Here is a 19,819-nt window from a genome sequence, read left to right on the forward strand (position 1 = left end):
TCTGATCTGAGAGATGGATGGGATGACAAATGGTACAGCAGGGGGTGGAGGGTTCAGCAAAGAGATTGAGGATTTTCCAGTCAGAGAGATCATTGATGAAAACCAGGAAAAGAACAGGGCCCAGAACGCTGCCTTGAGGAACTCCAGCCTGGACAGGAAGAGGGGATGAAAGAACTCCATTTAGCGTCACATGTTGGCTGTGACAGGAGAGGAAGTCTGTGAGTCATGAGTGGAGATGTCCTTGGATACTATTGGAATAGAGTTTGGTGAGCAGGGCAGGGTCTCAGATTGTATCGAAGGCACGTGGTGTTTCGAAAATCCTCAATTTTCATCCAATTGACTTGAAATTTGAATCGGAGTTCAATCGTTGCACGTATATACAGATGGCTCCAAATAACCTTCTCTTGGAAGGACAACTGCTGCAATATGCATCCCTGATTTCAGGGTGGTCAGAGCATTCCGGCTAACGAACCATCTCTCGGTCTTCTTGACTGAACTATTTGCCATAGTTCTGGCTCAAGAATGGATAATTGAGTTTAATCCCCTCCGTGTGGTTATCCTCTCTGATGGACTTTCCACGTGAAAGGCGTTGGAATCCTTACAGGAGGGTTGTGGGAATGATTTGGTGCCGGAAGACTTGGTGCATTTGGTTCATATTGCGAAGTGGAGGGGTCTGGTGGTCCACCTGTGCTGGATCCCTGCTCATGTAGACATTGGTGGAAATGAGACCTGTTGCCATCTTTTCCTAAATTTCATTTATTCCTAAATTGCCCTCTTTGTGAGGGACCCAGGCGGCATCTTGTGCATAATGTGGGAGTAATGGGGATCAAGGTGTTGTATCTACCTGGAGTGTTGAGGCTGATGAACCAGAAGCACCCTCAACTCTGTAAGCTGGCACTAAAATTCCTGAATTAGAGTGGGAAATCCATTAAAATTTCTTTACACTCGATGGGATAATAAACAATTTCGATCGCGTTCATGTACGTGGCGTGTATAGAGCCTACTGGCTCTGAAAGCGCCATTAAAATTGCAAAAAGAAGAAGAAGAATAATAAGAGGAAGAAGAATATGAAGAGGAAGAAGGACATGCTGAGGTGGTTGTTGTGCAGGATGATCTTTTGATTTCCTTGACCTGACGACCAATGCAGTTCCTTCTTTTACAGGACGGCACAGCTTCGATGTGAGATGAATGTTCTAATTATAATAAATCCACGTAAAATGATTTTATTCTCGTAACCGCGATCACGCTTGGTAAGATGGTCGCGGGAGAACTTCCGGTGGCTTCGAACATTTTCGTCGATGTTGATCTGACTGAGGAACGAGGCCGAGTTACCGCTCTTTCCGTCTCGTGTCTTCGTAGTTCATTGTACATACAGTACTACGGTTATCAACACGTAACGTGTCTTGTATCGTGTTCATCTAGTAAACCGACAATTATATTATTTGAGACGGGAAAGTGTTGTGTGGATCGTCTACAACCGGAAACTCGACAGTTACGATGGTGAGCATGGCGCAGAAGGGATACATCGTGCCTGAGAATATGGCGGGAAGGGGAGACCCCGTGCCTGAGAACATGGCGGGAGGTGAAGACCCCGTGCCTGAGAACTCGTCCCGGGAGGGGGACCCCGTGCATGAGAATATGGCGGGAAGGGGAGACCCCGTGCCTGAGAACATGGCGGGAGGTGGACACCCCGTGCCTGAGAACTCGTCCCGTGAGGGAGACCCCGTGCCTGCGAGCTCGTCCCGGGAGGGAGACCCCGTGCCTGCGAGCTCGTCCCGGGAGGGAGACCCCGTGCCTGAGAGCTCGACTCGGGAGGGAGACCCCGTGCCTGAGAACTCGTCCCGGGAGGGAGACCCCGTGCCTGAGAGCTCGACTCGGGAGGGAGACCCCGTGCCTGAGAACTCGTCCCGGGAGGGAGACCCCGTGCCTGAGAACTCGTCCCGGGAGGGAGACCCCGTGCCTGAGAGCTCGATTCGGGAGGGGGACCCCGTGCCTGAGAACTCGACTCGGGAGGGAGACCCCGTGCCTGAGAGCTCGATTCGGGAGGGGGACCCCGTGCCTGAGAACTCGACTCGGGAGGGAGACCCCGTGCCTGAGAGCTCGATTCGGGAGGGGGACCCCGTGCCTGAGAACTCGACTCGGGAGGGAGACCCCGTGCCTGAGAGCTCGATTCGGGAGGGGGACCCCGTGCCTGAGAACTCGACTCGGGAGGGAGACCCCGTGCCTGAGAGCTCGATTCGGGAGGGGGACCCCGTGCCTGAGAACTCGTCCCGGGAGGGAGACCCCGTGCCTGAGAGCTCGATTCGGGAGGGAGACCCCGTGCCTGAGAACTCGACTCGGGAGGGAGACCCCGTGCCTGAAAGGATGTCGCTTGGAGGAGACTCCGTGCCTGAAAGGATGTCGCTTGGAGGAGACTCCGTGCCTGAAAGGATGTCGCTTGGAGGAGACTCCGTGCCTGATGCATCCGTCCAGGATGAAGACCCGATATCAGAGAGCCGAGTGCAGCAGGGAGCCTGTGTGCTACTCACTTCTCATCGCATGTGTCGAGCTTTTCGGATCCGTAAGGGCAAGTACGTAGTTTGAAGTACGCAAGGGCAAGTTCTGCGATCATGTGGAGATGATAAACATGACAGAGTATAGATCAGTGTGATTGTAAAGATGACCGAGTGTAGATCAGTGTGATTGTAAAGATGACCGAGTGTAGATCAGTGTGATTGTAAAGATGACCGAGTATAGATCAGTGTGATTGTAAAGATGACCGAGTGTAGATCAGTGTGATTGTAAAGATGACCGAGTATAGATCAGTGTGATTGTAAAGATGACCGAGTGTAGATCAGTGTGATTGTAAAGGTGACCGAGTGTAGATCAGTGTGATTGTAAAAGTGACCGAGTGTACATCATTGTGATTGTAAAGGTGACCGAGTATAGATCAGTGTGATTGTAAAGATAACCGAGTATAGATCAGTGTGATTGTAAAGATAACCGAGTATAGATCAGTGTGATTGTAAAGATGACCAAGTGTAGATCAGTGTGATTGTAAAGATGACCGAGTGTAGATCAGTGTGATTGTAAAGATGACCGAGTGTAGATCAGTGTGATTGTAAAGGTGACCGAGTGTAGATCAGTGTGATTGTAAAGATGACCGAGTGTAGATCAGTGTGATTGTAAAGATGACCGAGTATAGATCAGTGTGATTGTAAAGGTGACCGAGTGTAGATCAGTGTGATTGTAAAAGTGACCGAGTGTACATCATTGTGATTGTAAAGGTGACCGAGTGTAGATCAATGTGATTGTAAAAGTGACCGAGTGTACATCAGTGTGATTCTAAATATGACCGAGTGTAGATCAATGTGATTGTAAAGATCACCGAGTGTAGATCAATGTGATTGTAAAAGTGACCGAGTGTACATCATTGTGATTGTAAAGGTGACCGAGTGTACATCAGTGTGATTCTAAATATGACCGAGTGTAGATCAATGTGATTGTAAAGATCACCGAGTGTAGATCAATGTGATTGTAAAGGTGACCGAGTGTCGATCAATATGATTGTAACCAGAGTTGGTGTCAAAGCCACCCAATGCTCGCCTGTTTATACATTTATCGTTTTTAAAAGACTCGTCCAATAATTAATATTTTTTATAAATCATTGCAGTGAAGTCTGATCCAAATAATTTTTAAGCAATATATGTATTTGTATATTGTAATCAGTAACAAGAGCGCAAGTGAGCACAATATACGCCCGAACAAGAAGGTATATACAGAATTGTGCTACTACATGGAAAACAGCATCCACTTGAGATGACGAACGTATGTCGCGACACACCGTCTCCACAGTCTGTACCTACGTACCAAATATGAAACGTGAAAGTTGAAAAATTTGGGAGTTAGAGTGCGGACAAGAACGGACAGAGGGACGGACATATGGACGACCGGTATCACATAATGCGCCCACATATATATATATATATATATATATATATATATATATATATATATATATATATATATATATATATATATATATATATATATATATATATAAAAATAGTGTGGTAGACAAAAACATTAGAAAGGAAAAAATAACTTGCACCAAAAACTTTAACATTTTCACGCTCATGCCGGGGGTATCGCTATAGGTCTCTGTTCTTCGAACAGGCGACCTAAAAATGACTGTGTCGATCATTGTGATTGTAAAGGTCACCGAGTGTCGATAAGTGTGATTGTAAAGGTCACCAAGTGAAGATCAATGTGATTGTAAAGGTGACCAAGTGTAGATAAGTGTGATCGTAAAGGTGACGGAGTGTAGATCAATGTGATTGTAAAGGTGACCGAGTGTCGATCAATCTGATTGTAAAGGTGACCGAGTGTAGATCAGTGTGATTGTAAAGGTGACCAAGTGTAGATAAGTGTGATTGTAAAGGTGACCAAGTGTAGATCATTGTGATTGTAAAGGTGACGGTGTGTAGATCAATGTGATTGTAAAGGTGACCGAGTGTCGATCAATCTGATTGTAAAGGTGACCGAGTGTAGATCAATGTGATTGTAAAGGTGACCGAGTGTAGATCAGTGTGATCATAAAGGTTACCGAGTGTAGATCAGTGTGATTGTAAAGGTGACCGAGTGTCGATCAATCTGATTGTAAAGGTGACTGAGTGTCGATCAATGTGATTATAAAGGTTACCGAGTGTAGATCAGTGTGATTGTATAGGTTACCGAGTGTAGATCAGTGTGATTGTATAGGTTACCGAGTGTAGATCAGTGTGATTGTAAAGGTGACCGAGTGTAGATCAATGTGATTGTAAAGGTGACCGAGTGTAGATCAGTGTGATTGTAAAGGTTACCGAGTGTAGATCAGTGTGATTGTAAAGGTGACCGAGTGTAGATCAATGTGATTGTAAAGGTGACCGAGTGTAGATCAATGTGATTGTAGAGGTTACCGAGTGTAGATCAGTGTGATTGTAAAGGTGACCGAGTGTAGATCAGTGTGATTGTAAAGGTGACCGATTGGAGATCAATGTGATTGTAAAGGTGACCGAGTGTAGATCAATGTGATAGTAAAAGTGACCGAGTGTAGATCAATGTGATTGTAACGGTGACCGAGTGTAGATCAATGTGATTGTAAAGGTGATCAAGTGTCGATCAATGTGATTGTAAAGGTGTTTTGCGACAGGAAAGTTCTGTTTGGAAGACATCCCGTTCTGCTGGATTTCCTCCTCGGACAGCCTTACGGTTCCAGGTTCGAGGTTGACAGGAATGGGAAGCTTCATTTGGTGATGTCAGCTCCTGTCCCCACCCAGGATGGTAATACTGAGAGAGAGATTGGGGTCTTTTATGTTATCGAGATGTTTCTGCCATTGGACCGTGCGGTTGAAATATTTGAATTTACCTACCTAGAAACAACCGCCCACTCACGGAGCGAGTGGGGTGGGTGGAAGGGGTTACGCTGAGCAATACCATCACATCTGCAAGATGCAAAATTTGGTGGAGATTGGGTAAACCCCTTAACTCCCCCCCCCCTCCCCACCCACTTCCTGTTATCGAGACTTCTGGGTTTTTATGAAACAATCTTTAAAATCATTATTGTGTTATAATTGCAGTACAATGCACACTTGAACACTGTGCAGGGTATCGTGTTCTATGACCTCTTTAGTTGCGAGATGTGATAATTATCAACAACAATTTGCTTCTGTGAAAGCAAAATTCTCGATTTTATAATAAACATAAACAGCAAATGTAACTCAAGTCATTGATGGACTGAGAAAGAACGTCTGCCGTGCGTCTGAAGAATTGTTCAATGAAGTTTCGAGCACATTGTGAAGATGTGCATTTGGCGGTGGAGGGAAGCAGGGACTGGTGGGGTCATAAGAGCTTTTTAGTTGAGGAAAGAGAAGGAATGACCTGAACTTGGTTCGGCCTTGAGCCCAACTTTGACAGGAATGCTGCTTACATGCATCGAGCCACTTCATCCATTTTTCTCTTCTCATATTCCAAAAGGATGTGATTTTCCTCCCTTGCGTCATTCCGATAATTGTATTACACTGGATGGACGCCATGTCCTTTAATCAGACAGACATGAATGCAACTTGAACCCAACTACTACACCTCGATACTAAGAGATGAGTGCATCACACTTCAAGCCAATATTGGATGTGCATGCCTGCCATGTTGGATCACTTTGGCTCACTGTGCCATCCTCGGACAGCCGTTGTGTCCCTCTCATGTGAGAGACGGTTCGTATTGTGCAACACAATTGTATACAAACTGGAAGTATTCCATTCCTATTTTTTTTTTCCTTTTAGATCCTTAGATTGTTTTGTGATCTGCATTTGTAGGCGAACCGTTCGAACTAAAAGGTCGAGGTGTTTGTGCTCTTATCACTGATGTTTTTGCATGTTCCATAAAGTTTGTAGTTTTAAATCAAATATGGTGTACAAACTCAAATTTCCCAAACTACAGTAGTTCACATCACCACAGCTGCACAACGGTCACAGTTGAGTTATTATTTTTGTCGCTCGCCCCCCTCCGACAAGGTCGGAGACAGGTGACGTTAAAATGAGCTCCGACCGACCGACCAACCGACTGATCATCTGTTCATGTACTTTTGTGTACATGATATTTCAAAAACTGTTGAACATTTAGTTTTCACCAGACGACCCGTGAACCCGTTGGGTTCCCGCTGTGACAGCGGTTGATGAAAAAAATCATTTCAAGAAAAAAAAGGAAAGATAGCTCCAGCGAACTATACCGCTGAGGTTGTTTGCTTTGATCAAATTCTCCCGAAGAGTACTTGACTGAATTGGGAATTGATTTTTTTAAATAATTTTTTTGTTGCCCGATTTGAATGAAAACTGACACTGCACACCGCAGGCAAATGGTGAGTAAGGTGGCCCTAAAAGTTTTACGCTATCGTGTACCGTTTTGGCTGTATTTCGGGAACATACATACATACATACATACATACATACATACATACATACAAGATGAGAGTTTTAGTAATATTTAGATAGATATTACACATCTATTCCTCATACGACCCAAAAGGTGGGGGCGTAGAGTATCAACTCGCTTTCTTGAGGATAGTTCATTATCAGTCCACCTGGCAGAACACATTTAAGATTTTATCATATTTTGATTCAAACAGATGTTGTGGTTGTTACTTTATTGCCTTTAACTCCGAGCACCTTTAAAACCAAACTCTCCTCCTGCTCGGCACCAAAAGATTCTTTTTTTTCCTGAATTTTTACTGATGCGAGAGAGCAAATGTGACTTGGCATTTGTCTTTCAATGTCAGGTAGCCCAAATGATTGCTTGTGCTGCCCTTTTTTATAATGGTCATATTTGTTCAACTTGAATAACATTTTTTTTTTGTTTTTTTTTTCAATCTTGATGTCAGCATTGGCTGCGGGTTCTGGGCTAGACAATCGGAACATCGTAGATGACTGTTCATCTCAGAAACTCAGCACAGACGACATCAGAAACCTCAAAGAACAAGGCTTTCAAGGGAAGGTTTGTGGTTTTAAAAATTATTTTCTTTGTGTTTTCTTAAAGGTTTACCAGACTGTGTGGCATAAATAGTTAGAGTGTCTGCTTTGAGTCTGAGAGATTGGCCGTTCGGTTCTAACCCTGGGTGGGTTGTACCAAAGACTTAAGAATGGTAGGTAGTTGCTTCCGTGCTTGAGCACAGTCGAACTCTGCAGTCTGGCATTCCATAGGGTGGGGGGAGGGGGAATTCTCAATTGGGCAGAGTGCATTGCATACCAATAGTGTATGCAAGACCTGCACATGAGTGGGTGAGAGGGCTGGTTATGTAAGATGGGACGAAAGCACCTTGCGGTCTCATATTTCGTCAGTCTTCTCTGAGATACACAGCCAGGACCATAATCTCTGTGTTGGAACCGGGACCATCAACGCTCTCTTCTTTTCTTGGATTCACGGCCGGGACCATCATCTCTCAGAATCACAGCCTGGAACTCGCACAGCTCAGTGCCCAGCCATCCATCACACCCCTTCTCCCTCCCTCCCAGGGAATGTGCGCACAGTCATTTGTACAGCAGCAGACGGATAAGGGTGAGACCAGATCAGTAGAGATGTCCGAGAGTGTGCCTGTATCGCACCCCTTGGCGCTCCAGGAAACCCAAGCCATTTTAAGCACTACACTTGCGCACACTGTGATTCTTCTGTTGATTTTGTGTTTCTCGTCTGAGTCTGCTATGTTTAGATTAACACCAAAATAACCAACACATTGTTACCATCCATTTCAGCCCACCATCTCGTTAACCTCCGCCATCGAAGATCGGAGGTTACTGTTTTCACCCTTGTTTGTTTGTTTGTTTGTTTGTTTGTTTGTGAACAGTATTACGGAAAACTCCTCGACGGATTTCGACGAAACTTGGTGGGGGGATTAGGTATGGTCCAAGCATCATGCCATTAGATTTTGGATTTGGTCCAAAATCCAATATGGACGCTATGGCAGCCATTTTGAAAAAATATTTGAATTTTTTTTTTTGCATTTCTACATGTTTTATGTGATTTCCAACCCCCCCCCCCCCAATTTTTTTTTTAATGATGGAGAAAAGAACTATAACTGTCAGCACTGTTGACGTCATATTTAATGAATAAGATATAAGGTTCATTTGAGTGACCCAGAAGTATTGGCGGCGGAGGTTTTGCATTCTACCGAGTGCTCCCCCTCTAGTTTGTTTTTGTTACTTACGAAATCTAAAGATTTCGTAAGTATATTGATGCCTTCCGTTTCTGTTTGTTACTTACGAAATCTAAAGATTTCGTAAGTAGATTGATGACTTCCGTTTCTGTTTGTTTGTTTGTTTGTAGGCACGATAACTCGAGAACGGAAGAAGCTACCAATGTCAAATTACACCACGTGATTCAGGAGGGTGATGGCTAGTGCTGATTAGATTTTGGTCAAAATCGGTCAAAGGTCAAGGTCACAGTGAGGTCAAATATTCGATTTTTGATAGTTTGGTACAGATAACTCGAGAACTGAAGAAGCTACCAATGTCAAATTACACCACGTGATTCAGGAGGGTGATGGCTGGTGCTGATTAGATTTTGGTCAAAATCGATCAAAGGTCAAGGTCACAACAAGGTCAAATATTCGATTTTTGATGGTTTGGTACAGATAACTCGAGAACGGAAGAAGATACCAATGTCAAATTACACCACGTGATCCAGGAGGGTGGTGGTGAGCGCTGATTAGATTTTGGTCAAAATCGGTCAAAGGTCAAGGTCACAGTGAGGTCAAACATCCAAAACATTCGATTTTTGATGGTTTGGTTTAGAAACTTCTGGTTTGCGTCGCTACGTTCTCTCGAGACAGCTTTTATTAGACAAGGTCAGTGGTCAAGTTGACAATTTCGTAAGTACCAGTCTATGACTGCTTGTTTGTTTGTTTGTTTGTGAACAGTATTACGGAAAAAAACTCCTCGACGGATTTCGACGAAACTTGGTGGGGGGATTAGGTATGGTCCAAAGATCATGCCATTAGATTTTGGACTCTGTCCAAAATCCAATATGGCCGCTATGGCGGCTATTTTGAAAAATATTTGAATTTTTTTTTGCATTCCTACATGTTTTAAGTGATTTCCAACCCCCCTCCCCCCCCAAAAAAAAAATTGTTCGAGAAAAAAAAAATTTTTGCAACTTTTTTTTTCAACAAAATTTCGATATATATATATATATATATATATATATATATATATATATATATATATATATATATATATATATATTTTGCATTTCTACATGTTCTAAGTGATTTCCAACAAAAAACATGCCAAAATTATAATTGCGGCTGATTTTGGAACTTCAGCTGGATATACCCACGTAAAATCAATTTCTGTCTCAAGGAATTAGTTAGGACGAATGAATTGAGTAAGTAAAAGGGAAAGTTGCAAACTATAACTCTGTGAGCACTGTTGACATCAAATTGAATGAATAGGAAATCAGGTGCACTTGAGTGACCCAGCAGTATTGGCGGCGTAGGGTTTGCACTCTACCGAGTGCTCCCCTCGAGTTATTTCTGCTATGTTTAGATTAACACCAAAATAACCAAGATATTGTTACCATCCATTTCAGCACACCATCGAGTTATCTGTGTCTTTTGATTGCATTTCACTCCCCCTTTTCCCCCTCCCTCATATTTATAAATTTAAAAAACACTCTGTGTTCAAACAATTGCTGTGGATGTGAGTCGTGATCTCGTTTTCAAGTGTATTTAAATCCCCTCTCCCTCAGTTCAGCCAACCCCGTGAGCTGAAACAGGCACGAGATGAAATTAGTAAAACAACCACATCGTGTTTGATTTCTCCATGTACGCACAGTTTTGCCTCTGCTCGGCATCTTGGGAGATACAGTAAATCTACAATGGTCTCGTGTCGCCCTTTAGGGAGACCAAATCCGTTACAATATATTATGAACAAAAGGCAGATAGATGGGGCATGGCTCTTGTCCATGGTGCTTGAAAAAAAGAAAAAACAGTTGCAAAACTCTTCCTTCAGGGTCTGGTTTGAAAGAGGTGGGGATGTTACTCAGTCGTTGCACCTTGGGGAATTTTTTTTTTAATATGAGCACTTTATTACCTCTACCCCGAAGGTAGGCGGAGGTTATGTTTTCACCCCTGTCTGTCTGTCTGTCTTTGTCTGTGAACAGAATATCTCAAAAAGTTGTGTCCGGATTCATATGAAATTTGGTGGACATGTTGGGTGTGTCACAAGGACGGAATTATTAGATATCAGTGAAGATCCTGATACGGATCTGGATGGTAGAGTTTTATTTTATTTTTTAAGTGATTCTTCACTATTTTGAAATTTGGCTAAAAACGATATATAGCATGATATCTCAAAAAGTTGTGGACGGATTCTGATGAATCTTGCTGGACAGGTTGGGTATTGGGTGTGTGAATTGATTCAATTGTGGTGAAGATCCGAATCCGGATCCTCATATGAGAATATAATTTTTTTTTTAATGATTCTTCATCATTGAGAGATGACAAGGACGAATTGAGATGACAAGGCCTATCTGTGGGATACAAAACACAAACTGTTCAGCCTAGCTGAGGTAGGTGCTCTACGGAGTGCCGTTCTCGTTACTTCCTGGTTTAAACTCTAGACCAGTCATTTTAATTGGACAACAATGTTTCAAATGCTTATTGCAGATTATCTACCATAGATGTGTTCATGATATCTACCAGAGATCACGTGGTTGTACTGTGTGATGTTTGCTCATGCTAAAATATTGTTGCAGCCACGGGTACCGAGACACCAGCTTGTCACTCAGGGGGATTAATCCCCGGTTGTCCTCGGAAGAGCCGGATCTGGGGCCACCGCTCACAATTAACATTGTGGTACGGTGGGTTGTTTTAGAACCACGAACGCCACCCAGTTAACCACGAGTTCCAGTGTCCACCGTCTAATTATTCCGTTTAACTAGAGGTCACGTGGTAACCTGAGCGGGTTACCTGAGCGTTTAACTAAAGTTCATGTTACCTTTGCCCTCTGCAAAGCACTAATGTTATCTCGATTATATTTTAATCAGGGTGGCCGAGCATTTTAACCGCTGGTGCGTGCCGACTATTTTTGGTCAAATCTGTGGTAATTACCTCCCAGTCTATCTCGGTTCGGACAATGCGAGACCAATGGAAGGAAAGGACAAACACGGACAGGTTGGAAATCGACAAATAATTTACTAATAAAAAATAAATAAATGAATAAATTTCAAAGCAACGAAATGAATAATTACTCAGGCAAAATCAATCAAAATGGCAGGAAAGACACAGAGAGCAGATGCTTATCAGGGGTTGACTTACAGCTAAACACAGACAAGGATACCCAGCAGATCATTCGGGGGTGGGGGGGGGAAGAGTTGTCTCACTCACCAGGGAGTAGTTGTCCGTGAAGTGAAAACGTCCTGAAATGTGTGAGTGCGTGTCACGTCCGTCGCCAGCACCCAGCCTTGCCGTGCACCCTCTCGTGAACAGCCTTGAACGCCAGTCGACGTCTGGGAGGGCACCAAGATCGACTGTCGCGGGTTTAGACCCTGGTGCTGCGACACAGGCAGCTCCTCACACTTCACGAAACTGGTGACATCCAGTGACCCACACGGTCCGTCGGTGACTGACCCACGCCTCACACGTTGTTGACCGACCCGTGCCTCACTCGTTGTAGGCGCTGCTCACACCCACACGTGCACCACATGCTCGCTTGCTCAAGCACTGGGAAGGACGAATTGTCTCGTTGTTGGCACTGGTCAGACACCCACACGCTCGCTTGCTCACTTGCGGGCTTGCCCACTTCCTCGTTTGCACGCTTCCTCTCTGGCTCGCTTCTTCCCTCGTGCGCTTCAACTTTCGCTTTTTTTGGCTCGCTTGCCCTCTCGCTTTCTTCTTCCTAGAACGGACCTCCAATTCGTTTTTACCCCTCAGCCCGAATTGGGCTGAAAAGGGGTATTGTCGTCACAGGCGTTGTCCGGGCGTCCGTCTGTCCGTCTGTCAACTTTTGGTTTCCGTCGATTTCGAGTAGAACACCTTGTCCGATTAAATCCATTTTTGCAGGGTATGCTGGGGTTGAGTAGAGGAAGGTTCCTTTCGAAAATGGGCGCGCTGCAATTTTCAGTGTGGCCGCCATGGCAGTCGTCTTGAAATTGCTTTTCGTCAATTTCGAGAACGGCTTGGCTTGTCCGATTAAATGCATTTTTGCAGTGTGTGTGTTGGAGTTGAGTTGAGGAAGGTTCCTTTCAAAAATGGGCGCGCTGCGATTTTCACTAGCCGCCACGGTAGCCATCTTGAAGTCTGATTGATTTTCGATATGACGTCCAACGTGCTCTAACTGACTGCATCATCGTGATATCACTGCTTCCTTTTACAATGCATGGGCTGAGGGGTTACGCCCGCTTTGCGGAGCTATTTTTATATATGCGGCCCGTCTCGGCGGGCGCAGAGTCTCCCCAAGCTCACCCCGCCCCACTTGCGCACCATTACCATGACGACCTGTGCGCTCTCAAAAAAGGTGGGCATCGGCGCTCGCGAAATAAATACGTGCATAAACGTTGCTGAGGAAAAATAAGGGTGCCAGCGCTCGTGAAAGAAATGTGTGTAAACGTGTTTGGCGTAAAGAAAAAAAAAAGCTTCCCATAAGAGAGGGGATCTATCCTTTACCCTTCTCAACGCATCACATTTAAAATCCCATGAGACATGGGGATGGGACTAATCTGAACATGCATTTAAGGAAATAACTGTCTGAGGACCTGGATGTGTGGATGCATTCATCAGACCCGATTCTGAAATCCGTAACACTATGTATTATTGCACTTTAACGTTACTTCCTGGTGCATGTGTGTGGTGTCAGAGTACATACGTTGCCCTGTAAGCTTTGAATTTTTGGCTGATTTTGTTTTGTGTCCAAGAATTATGCTTAAAATGTTGAGCTTTCACATCTCCCCTTCAAGGAACTTTGTAAAGATCTCTGCCCGTGCTCACGTGCATCCCACTTCTCCATTTCTCCATTCCCCTACAGGAGATCGTGCAGCAACTTGTGAGGAACAGTAGCACATTTCAAGACAAGACGGAGTTTTCCCAAAATAAATACATAAAGAAGAAGAAGGAAAAGTGTGTAGTGCAGCTCTAATGTTGATATTATTTCATTAATCTTGGTATCCCCACCTCCTTCCCCCTGTAACTTGAGTATGAAATGTCCACATCTTTGCAATGTAGCCAACCTTCTAGAGGAGTGGATTTAGGCAGAAGAAAAATGGAAGGTACTTCTCCAAAATATAACTCGTCACCACTGTCCTGATCATTTGAGAATAATTATCGCTTCATCTGGAGAGGTAAAAAAAAAAAATTGAGCTTCATTTGTTTGATATAGCTACATGGTCTTTCTTTTACCTGTACAGGTACGAGCTTACCTTGACTGTGCACAAGCCAACCTGTCGTCTTATTGCTGAGATGTACTATGCACGGAATCCCTCAAAAATCTGGTGTGTTGACCATATGCATGCCATCCTCACCAGTCTCCTCCGTGCTCCTAATTGCCTCCCTTTGCTAGTACCCAGATCCATTTTGTTAGTGGCAAAGGACAGCACAAAGGTACAGGGTATATCTTCTATAATTTTTTTAAGTTTGTTTATTTATTCATTTGATTTCAAATTGTATCTTTGTCTTCTGTCGTTTATCTCTTATTATGATTGATTTAGAGGTGTTTAATCTCTCGCTGCTAAAAGGCATTGCATCTGCCATTCTTTGATTTGCTTTAAGGCAGACACCGGAAGTCTTTTCTGCTGCATTTCATACTATCTAATGCCAAGAACTCACTGCTTGGTTCCGAATCCTTAATTATGGAGCCCTCTGTTGGTGCATAATTAATACCAGGTGGGGTTGACTCTGCTGTCATCCTTCCGAGGTTGGCAAAATGAGTGCCAGCTTGCTGGTATCCTGTGGCAGAGTGGCGACCTGTCCAGGATTGTGGCCAATAGCTAAGGAGACTGCTTCGGCAGCACCGATGCTCTGCACAGAGTATGGTCCCAGTGGATGGATATTGGTGCATGGTGCCATTCTATTTCTGGTAGTTATGTGCAGCATGAAGAAAGCTGTCAAGATAACAGCAGAAAATCTTTGCTATTCATGTAAGCTGGTCTTTATGTTTTATATTTGGTGTAGCACCTCACCATGTTTCATAATCATTACCCTGCCCACACAAACGTGAAGTGAAAAGCGGGGTTAAGCAATTGATTGACTTCTTTCTGTCCGTCCACCCGTTTGTCCACAAACGTTAGTCTATGATCGAGGAACAATTTAATTTCAATCCAATGTTATATTTTCAACACGAATTGGAGCATCAATCAGAAAACAAACCTGTAGTTTAACAGTACTTTGGCTCTGAATTTGTCCCGATCATGCATGTGCAGGGAGTGAGATAATATTTTTACTCTGTCTGTCTACCTGGCAGTCAAGCAAAATTGAAAATCTTTCCAAACAGGAAACTTACTGTTTTAACGGACGTCATAAAGGACACAAACAACGGGCACGAAAAACTAATGAAGCGTGGTAGTGTATGACACTGGCATCCACAGCAGTAAACTTCTGGATATTTTTCCATTTATACGACCTTTAAAGTCTGTTTTATTTGGATTGAATTATAGTGCCTAGAGAAAGTCTACACCCCTTTCAAAATTTTCACATTTTTGGTTCACGAAAAAATATTTTCACAAAAAAATAAGTGACCACTATATTCGTGAAAATATTTGTGTCAAGGTCACAAGGTCATGAACTTATAAAATTTCGAATTTTGATATAAAAATCATACGACCGCCCAAACCTTGAGAGCGAGGATGACAATATTTTTTATGCATAATCTTTAGGTCATTCTCCCACCTCAAGTCTTGAAACCATTTTGCTCTGTCTCGAACACCTTGCACGTGGCGCCCCCTTCAAGTTTGTTTTTACGCTGATTTCATCAAAGTATGGATAATCTGATGAGTGCGAAATGCCATATTGCCTATATGACGTTATATTGTTCCTGGAATGTTCCAGAGGAAGTTTTGCACCAAAGGTCATAATCCTTGACCTTTGACCATTAAAGGTCACAAAGGTCAAATTTTCAAAGTTGTGGGAATCGAACCGGGTTTTCGACCTTCTTCGACGAACTAACTCCATTAAGCTATAGCACGTCTCCTGTTTACTTATTTTAATGTCCACAACATTGTTTTATGACCTTTAAAGGTTATGCAAAGGTCAAAGTTTTAAAGTTGTTGAACGAAACCAGGTTTTCGACATTTTGCAGCTAATAACCTGTCACTCGTACCATATCATGTTGATCATTTTTATAACTTGGTCAAAAATTATCACATTGTCTCATCCTTGACTTCTGAAACAATCTACATCATCAAATACCGCTCGTGAACCATCTTCGTCTTCAGACTTGTGTTACCTTATAGTCTGGAATTAAATTGCATTACAATAGACTTTTTCCACCTTAATTAAGGCATCATTACCCACAACTTCCAAGTGAAAAACTAATTCTACAAATTTCAGAAAATTAATTAAAAATACAAAACGAGAATGTCTTGGTTGGATAAGTGTCCACCCCCTGAGTTAATACTTGGAGGAAGCACATTTGACAGCAATTACAGCTCTGAATCTGTTGGGATAGGTCTCTACCAACTTTGCACACCTTGATTCGGCAATATTTGCCCATTCTGCACAAAACTGTTCAAGCTCAGTCAAGTTGCGTGGGGAGTGTTGATGGACAGCAATCTTCAAATCATGCCACAGATTTTCAATTGGATTTAGGTCGGGGCTCTGACTGGGCCACTCAAGGACATTTATCTTTTTGTTCCTTCGGCACTACAGTAGAGCTTTGGCTGTGTGCTTTGGGTCGTTATCATGCTGAAAGGTGAACTTCCATCCCAATTTCAACTTTCTTGCAGAGGGCAGCAGCTTTTCCTCCAGGATTGTTCTGTATTTTGCTCCATCCATTTTCCCTTTCATCCTGACAAGTGCCCCAGTCCCTGCTGATGAGAAACATCCCCATAACATGATGCTGCCTCCACCATGCTTCACAGTAGGGATGGTGTTCTTTGGGTGATGTGCTGTGTTGGGTTTGTGCCAAATGTAACGTTTTGCATTTAGGCCAAAAAGATCCATCTTGGTTTTGTCAGACCACAAAACTTTTTTCCACATGGCTTCAGAATCTCTGAAGTGTGTTTTTTGCAGACCTCAAATGGGACTCAAGGTGGGCTTTTTTGAGTAATGGCTTCGTTCTTGCCACCCGACCGTACAGGCCAGACTTGAAGAGTGCTTGGCATATTGTTGTCACATCCACATAGTGACCAGTCTTTTCCATAAAGGCCTGTCGCTCTTTTAAGGTTGCCAATAGCTTCTTGGTGGCCTCTCTGATCAGTCTCTTCCTTTCTTGGTCATCCAATTTGGAGGGACAGCCTGATCTTGGCAGGCTTTTGGTGGTACCATACACCTTCCACTTCATAATGAGTGCCTTGATTGTGCTCCAAGGGATATTCAAGGCCTTTGAAATAATTTTATACCCATTCCCGTGATCTGTGCCTTTCCACAACTTTATCCTGGAGGTCTTTTGTAAGCTCCTTGGGGCTCATGGTTCTTTGCTGTGAAATGCACTACCCAGCAGAGGAAACTTACAGAAACAGCTGATTTTATCTTGATATAATCAGAATCACTACAATTTAAAACGAATTGAGGCCAATCAACTTGGTGTGTGATTTTGAAGGTGATTGGTTGCACCTGAGCTAATTTACAATTGCTATTATAAGGGGGGTGGACACTTATCCAACCAAGATATTCTAGTTTTGTATTTTGAAATTAATTTTCTGAAATTTGAGGAAATTTGTTTTTCACTTGTAAGTTGTGGGTTATGATGTGTAAGTAAAGGTGGAAAAAGTCTGATTTAATGCAATTTAATTCCAGGCTATAAGGCAACAAAAGGTGAAAAATTTTGAAGTGGTGTACACTTTCTAGAGGCACTGAACATACTTGAATACTGCAGAACACAAATGACCTTTTTGTCACTTTCAAAACCCTTCCATTTAGCAGTACTTGGACATGTTAAATCAGGTGGTGTATATAATGCCATTAACGGTGCTAAACTTCCGGATTTTTTTTTAATGACCGTTAAAACCATTATTTGATTTAAATTGAATTATCTACTTGTTGTTCCCTGTGATAATAGATGTGTGTTTGGGTATGTGTGTGTGTGTACAGCAACTTGCGTTGCGACTCTCTGGCACAGCTGCTGCTATTTGCAAACGTTCGAGCAGGTAGCAAGCTCCTTGCCTGTGATGATTGCTCCGGTTTGCTTCTCGCCGCCGTGCTTGAAAGGATGGGTGGTGAGCTAGAGGATTGGTGGGGATTATGGAGAGCAATGAAGGGGATGGGGTTAAATGTTATTAAGGTGATTTTTTTGAGGAATGAAACATTGAGTAATGAATTTTTGGAAGTGCAAGTAATGCCATTTCCACACCACAAAAAGTGAATGTATTTGCTTGCACAAAGTTGTACATAAGATGTGATCGTGCAGTTCTACTCACATAGGCCGATGGGTAATGCACAACAGTCACAGTTACAATCGGAAAGTATAGTACCGTACCTTAAAATACACTTCGTGAGGCAATATTTTCAATGAAATATCTAATAATGTCACATTACATAACCCTTGATGTCCCAAGTTAGTGTCTAACCCTTATGTGCAGCGCATTGTCTGTCACAAGTTGCATGACTGTCCGAATTAGTTCTATGCTTGTTATGCAGTTGATGTGGACACACCCATTGCCATGTTCGCAAATTGTTTTATGTATTCGGGACCCTCCACCATACATTTTTGTGCTGTAAACTATTGTGAGGCAAAGGTGTGATAAAACTGATGCTTTTTGTTTTGTGGAAAGTGTTCAATCAAATGGAAAACTGTGTGAGTATTCAGTAATAAGGAGATGAGTAGTCAAAAGGGGTAGGAGAATGAGTAGGTTTGGATGTGGAGGGGGTATGCTGGAGGGGTATAGAGTGTGCTAGTATGTTAATATAATGATTTGTGTGCTCCTTTATTTGTTGTTTAGGACATGGCTGGCTACTTAACATCTACCATGGAGCTAATCCGAATCACACTGCCATTTCTTTGTTTGATTTTCCATCATCTGTCCTCAACTCGCTGCTGTCCTTTCCTCTTGCAAGACTCGGTTCACTAATCGAAGGCTTTGCTGCTGGAAAAGATCACATAGAACCATCTGGCACAGTGGCTGAGGATACAGTCAGTGGTCGAACCAGGGCTGTGGAAGAGGATTGTGAGACATTGAACGCGTGTGAAGGCAGGGGTTCAAGTCTGGAAGAAACAGCAATGGAGGGTTTGTCTGAGACTTGTTATGAAGCAAAACCTATTGCTGTTGGAAAGGAAATTCAGCAGCAGTCTGAAACGAATGAGGAAAATGTCATATTCAAGGTATGTTTGATTTTAAAACCTGTGAGTTATTTCCCTGAGAGTAATTAACCATGTGCACACTGATGGTAAAAATTGCTTAAGGCCCTGTCACACCTTGATGATTTAGCCAGCGTATGCCTGACGTATGCAAAATTTGGCTAAAACGCTGGCACACGTCGAATATGTTATGGGTAAGTTTGTATACGTTAAGAGCACGCTGGCATACGTCGTCGTACGCTGGCTTTTTTCGTAGTACGCTGGCATACGTCATAGTACGCCGAGGTGTTAGACAAATTTTCCATGCTTGAAATTTTTCGACGTATGCCAGCGTATGACTCACACGTTCCGCATACACTTGGCCATAAGTTGTAGGCACGTTATGCGATCGTTGACACACGTCGACACGCGTTACTTGTAAGTTACTCATAAGTCGAAACACGTCGAGGTAATGTTTAGCGTACCTGAAACTTATTTCTAACCTATGAGTAACGTGTTGTAGGCACGTTACGCGATCGATGACACACGTCGACACACGTTACTTGTACGTTACTCATAAGTCGAAACACGTCAAAGTAATGGTTAGCGTCAGTGTTCCAGACTCCCTGTTTTTTGTTTTTTTATCTTGCCAAAACGAAGTTTTTGCAAGATATGTTAGTCAGCTTGTATGTTTTTTTTTTGTTTTTTTTGTTTTGTTTGTCTGTAATAACGTATAAAAAATTCTGCAGAGCACATTTATCATTGGAAATTTTTGTAACTTCGCATATCAGAGGCCTATAGAGGTCCCTTTCAGTGCACAAAATTTTGAAGGTCAAGGTCACTTTGTCACAAATCAGGGGAGTTGACGAAACCCTTATTTTTTGAGTAAT

General features: G+C 43.1%; 1 protein-coding gene across 1 annotated transcript in view; it reads left to right on the plus strand.

The window, feature by feature from the left end:
• The first annotated feature begins 1,245 nt into the window (after nt 1-1,245).
• The window catches only part of TRMT6 (tRNA methyltransferase 6 non-catalytic subunit), a 32,434-nt gene continuing 13,860 nt past the window's right edge, over nt 1,246-19,819 (plus strand). The window contains exons 1-7 of the mRNA XM_085895559.1: nt 1,246-2,570; nt 5,171-5,301; nt 7,394-7,506; nt 13,530-13,621; nt 13,909-13,992; nt 17,747-17,871; nt 18,595-18,974. Coding sequence (XP_085751685.1) covers nt 1,498-2,570; nt 5,171-5,301; nt 7,394-7,506; nt 13,530-13,621; nt 13,909-13,992; nt 17,747-17,871; nt 18,595-18,974 — 1,998 coding nt within the window. The 5' untranslated portion in view covers nt 1,246-1,497. The remainder of the gene's footprint in view (nt 2,571-5,170; nt 5,302-7,393; nt 7,507-13,529; nt 13,622-13,908; nt 13,993-17,746; nt 17,872-18,594; nt 18,975-19,819) is intronic.

Source organism: Eptatretus burgeri, chromosome 9 (assembly GCF_056783735.1).
Source record: "Eptatretus burgeri isolate ZD-2024b chromosome 9, Ebu_testis_v1, whole genome shotgun sequence".
Lineage (NCBI taxonomy): Eukaryota > Metazoa > Chordata > Myxini > Myxiniformes > Myxinidae > Eptatretus > Eptatretus burgeri.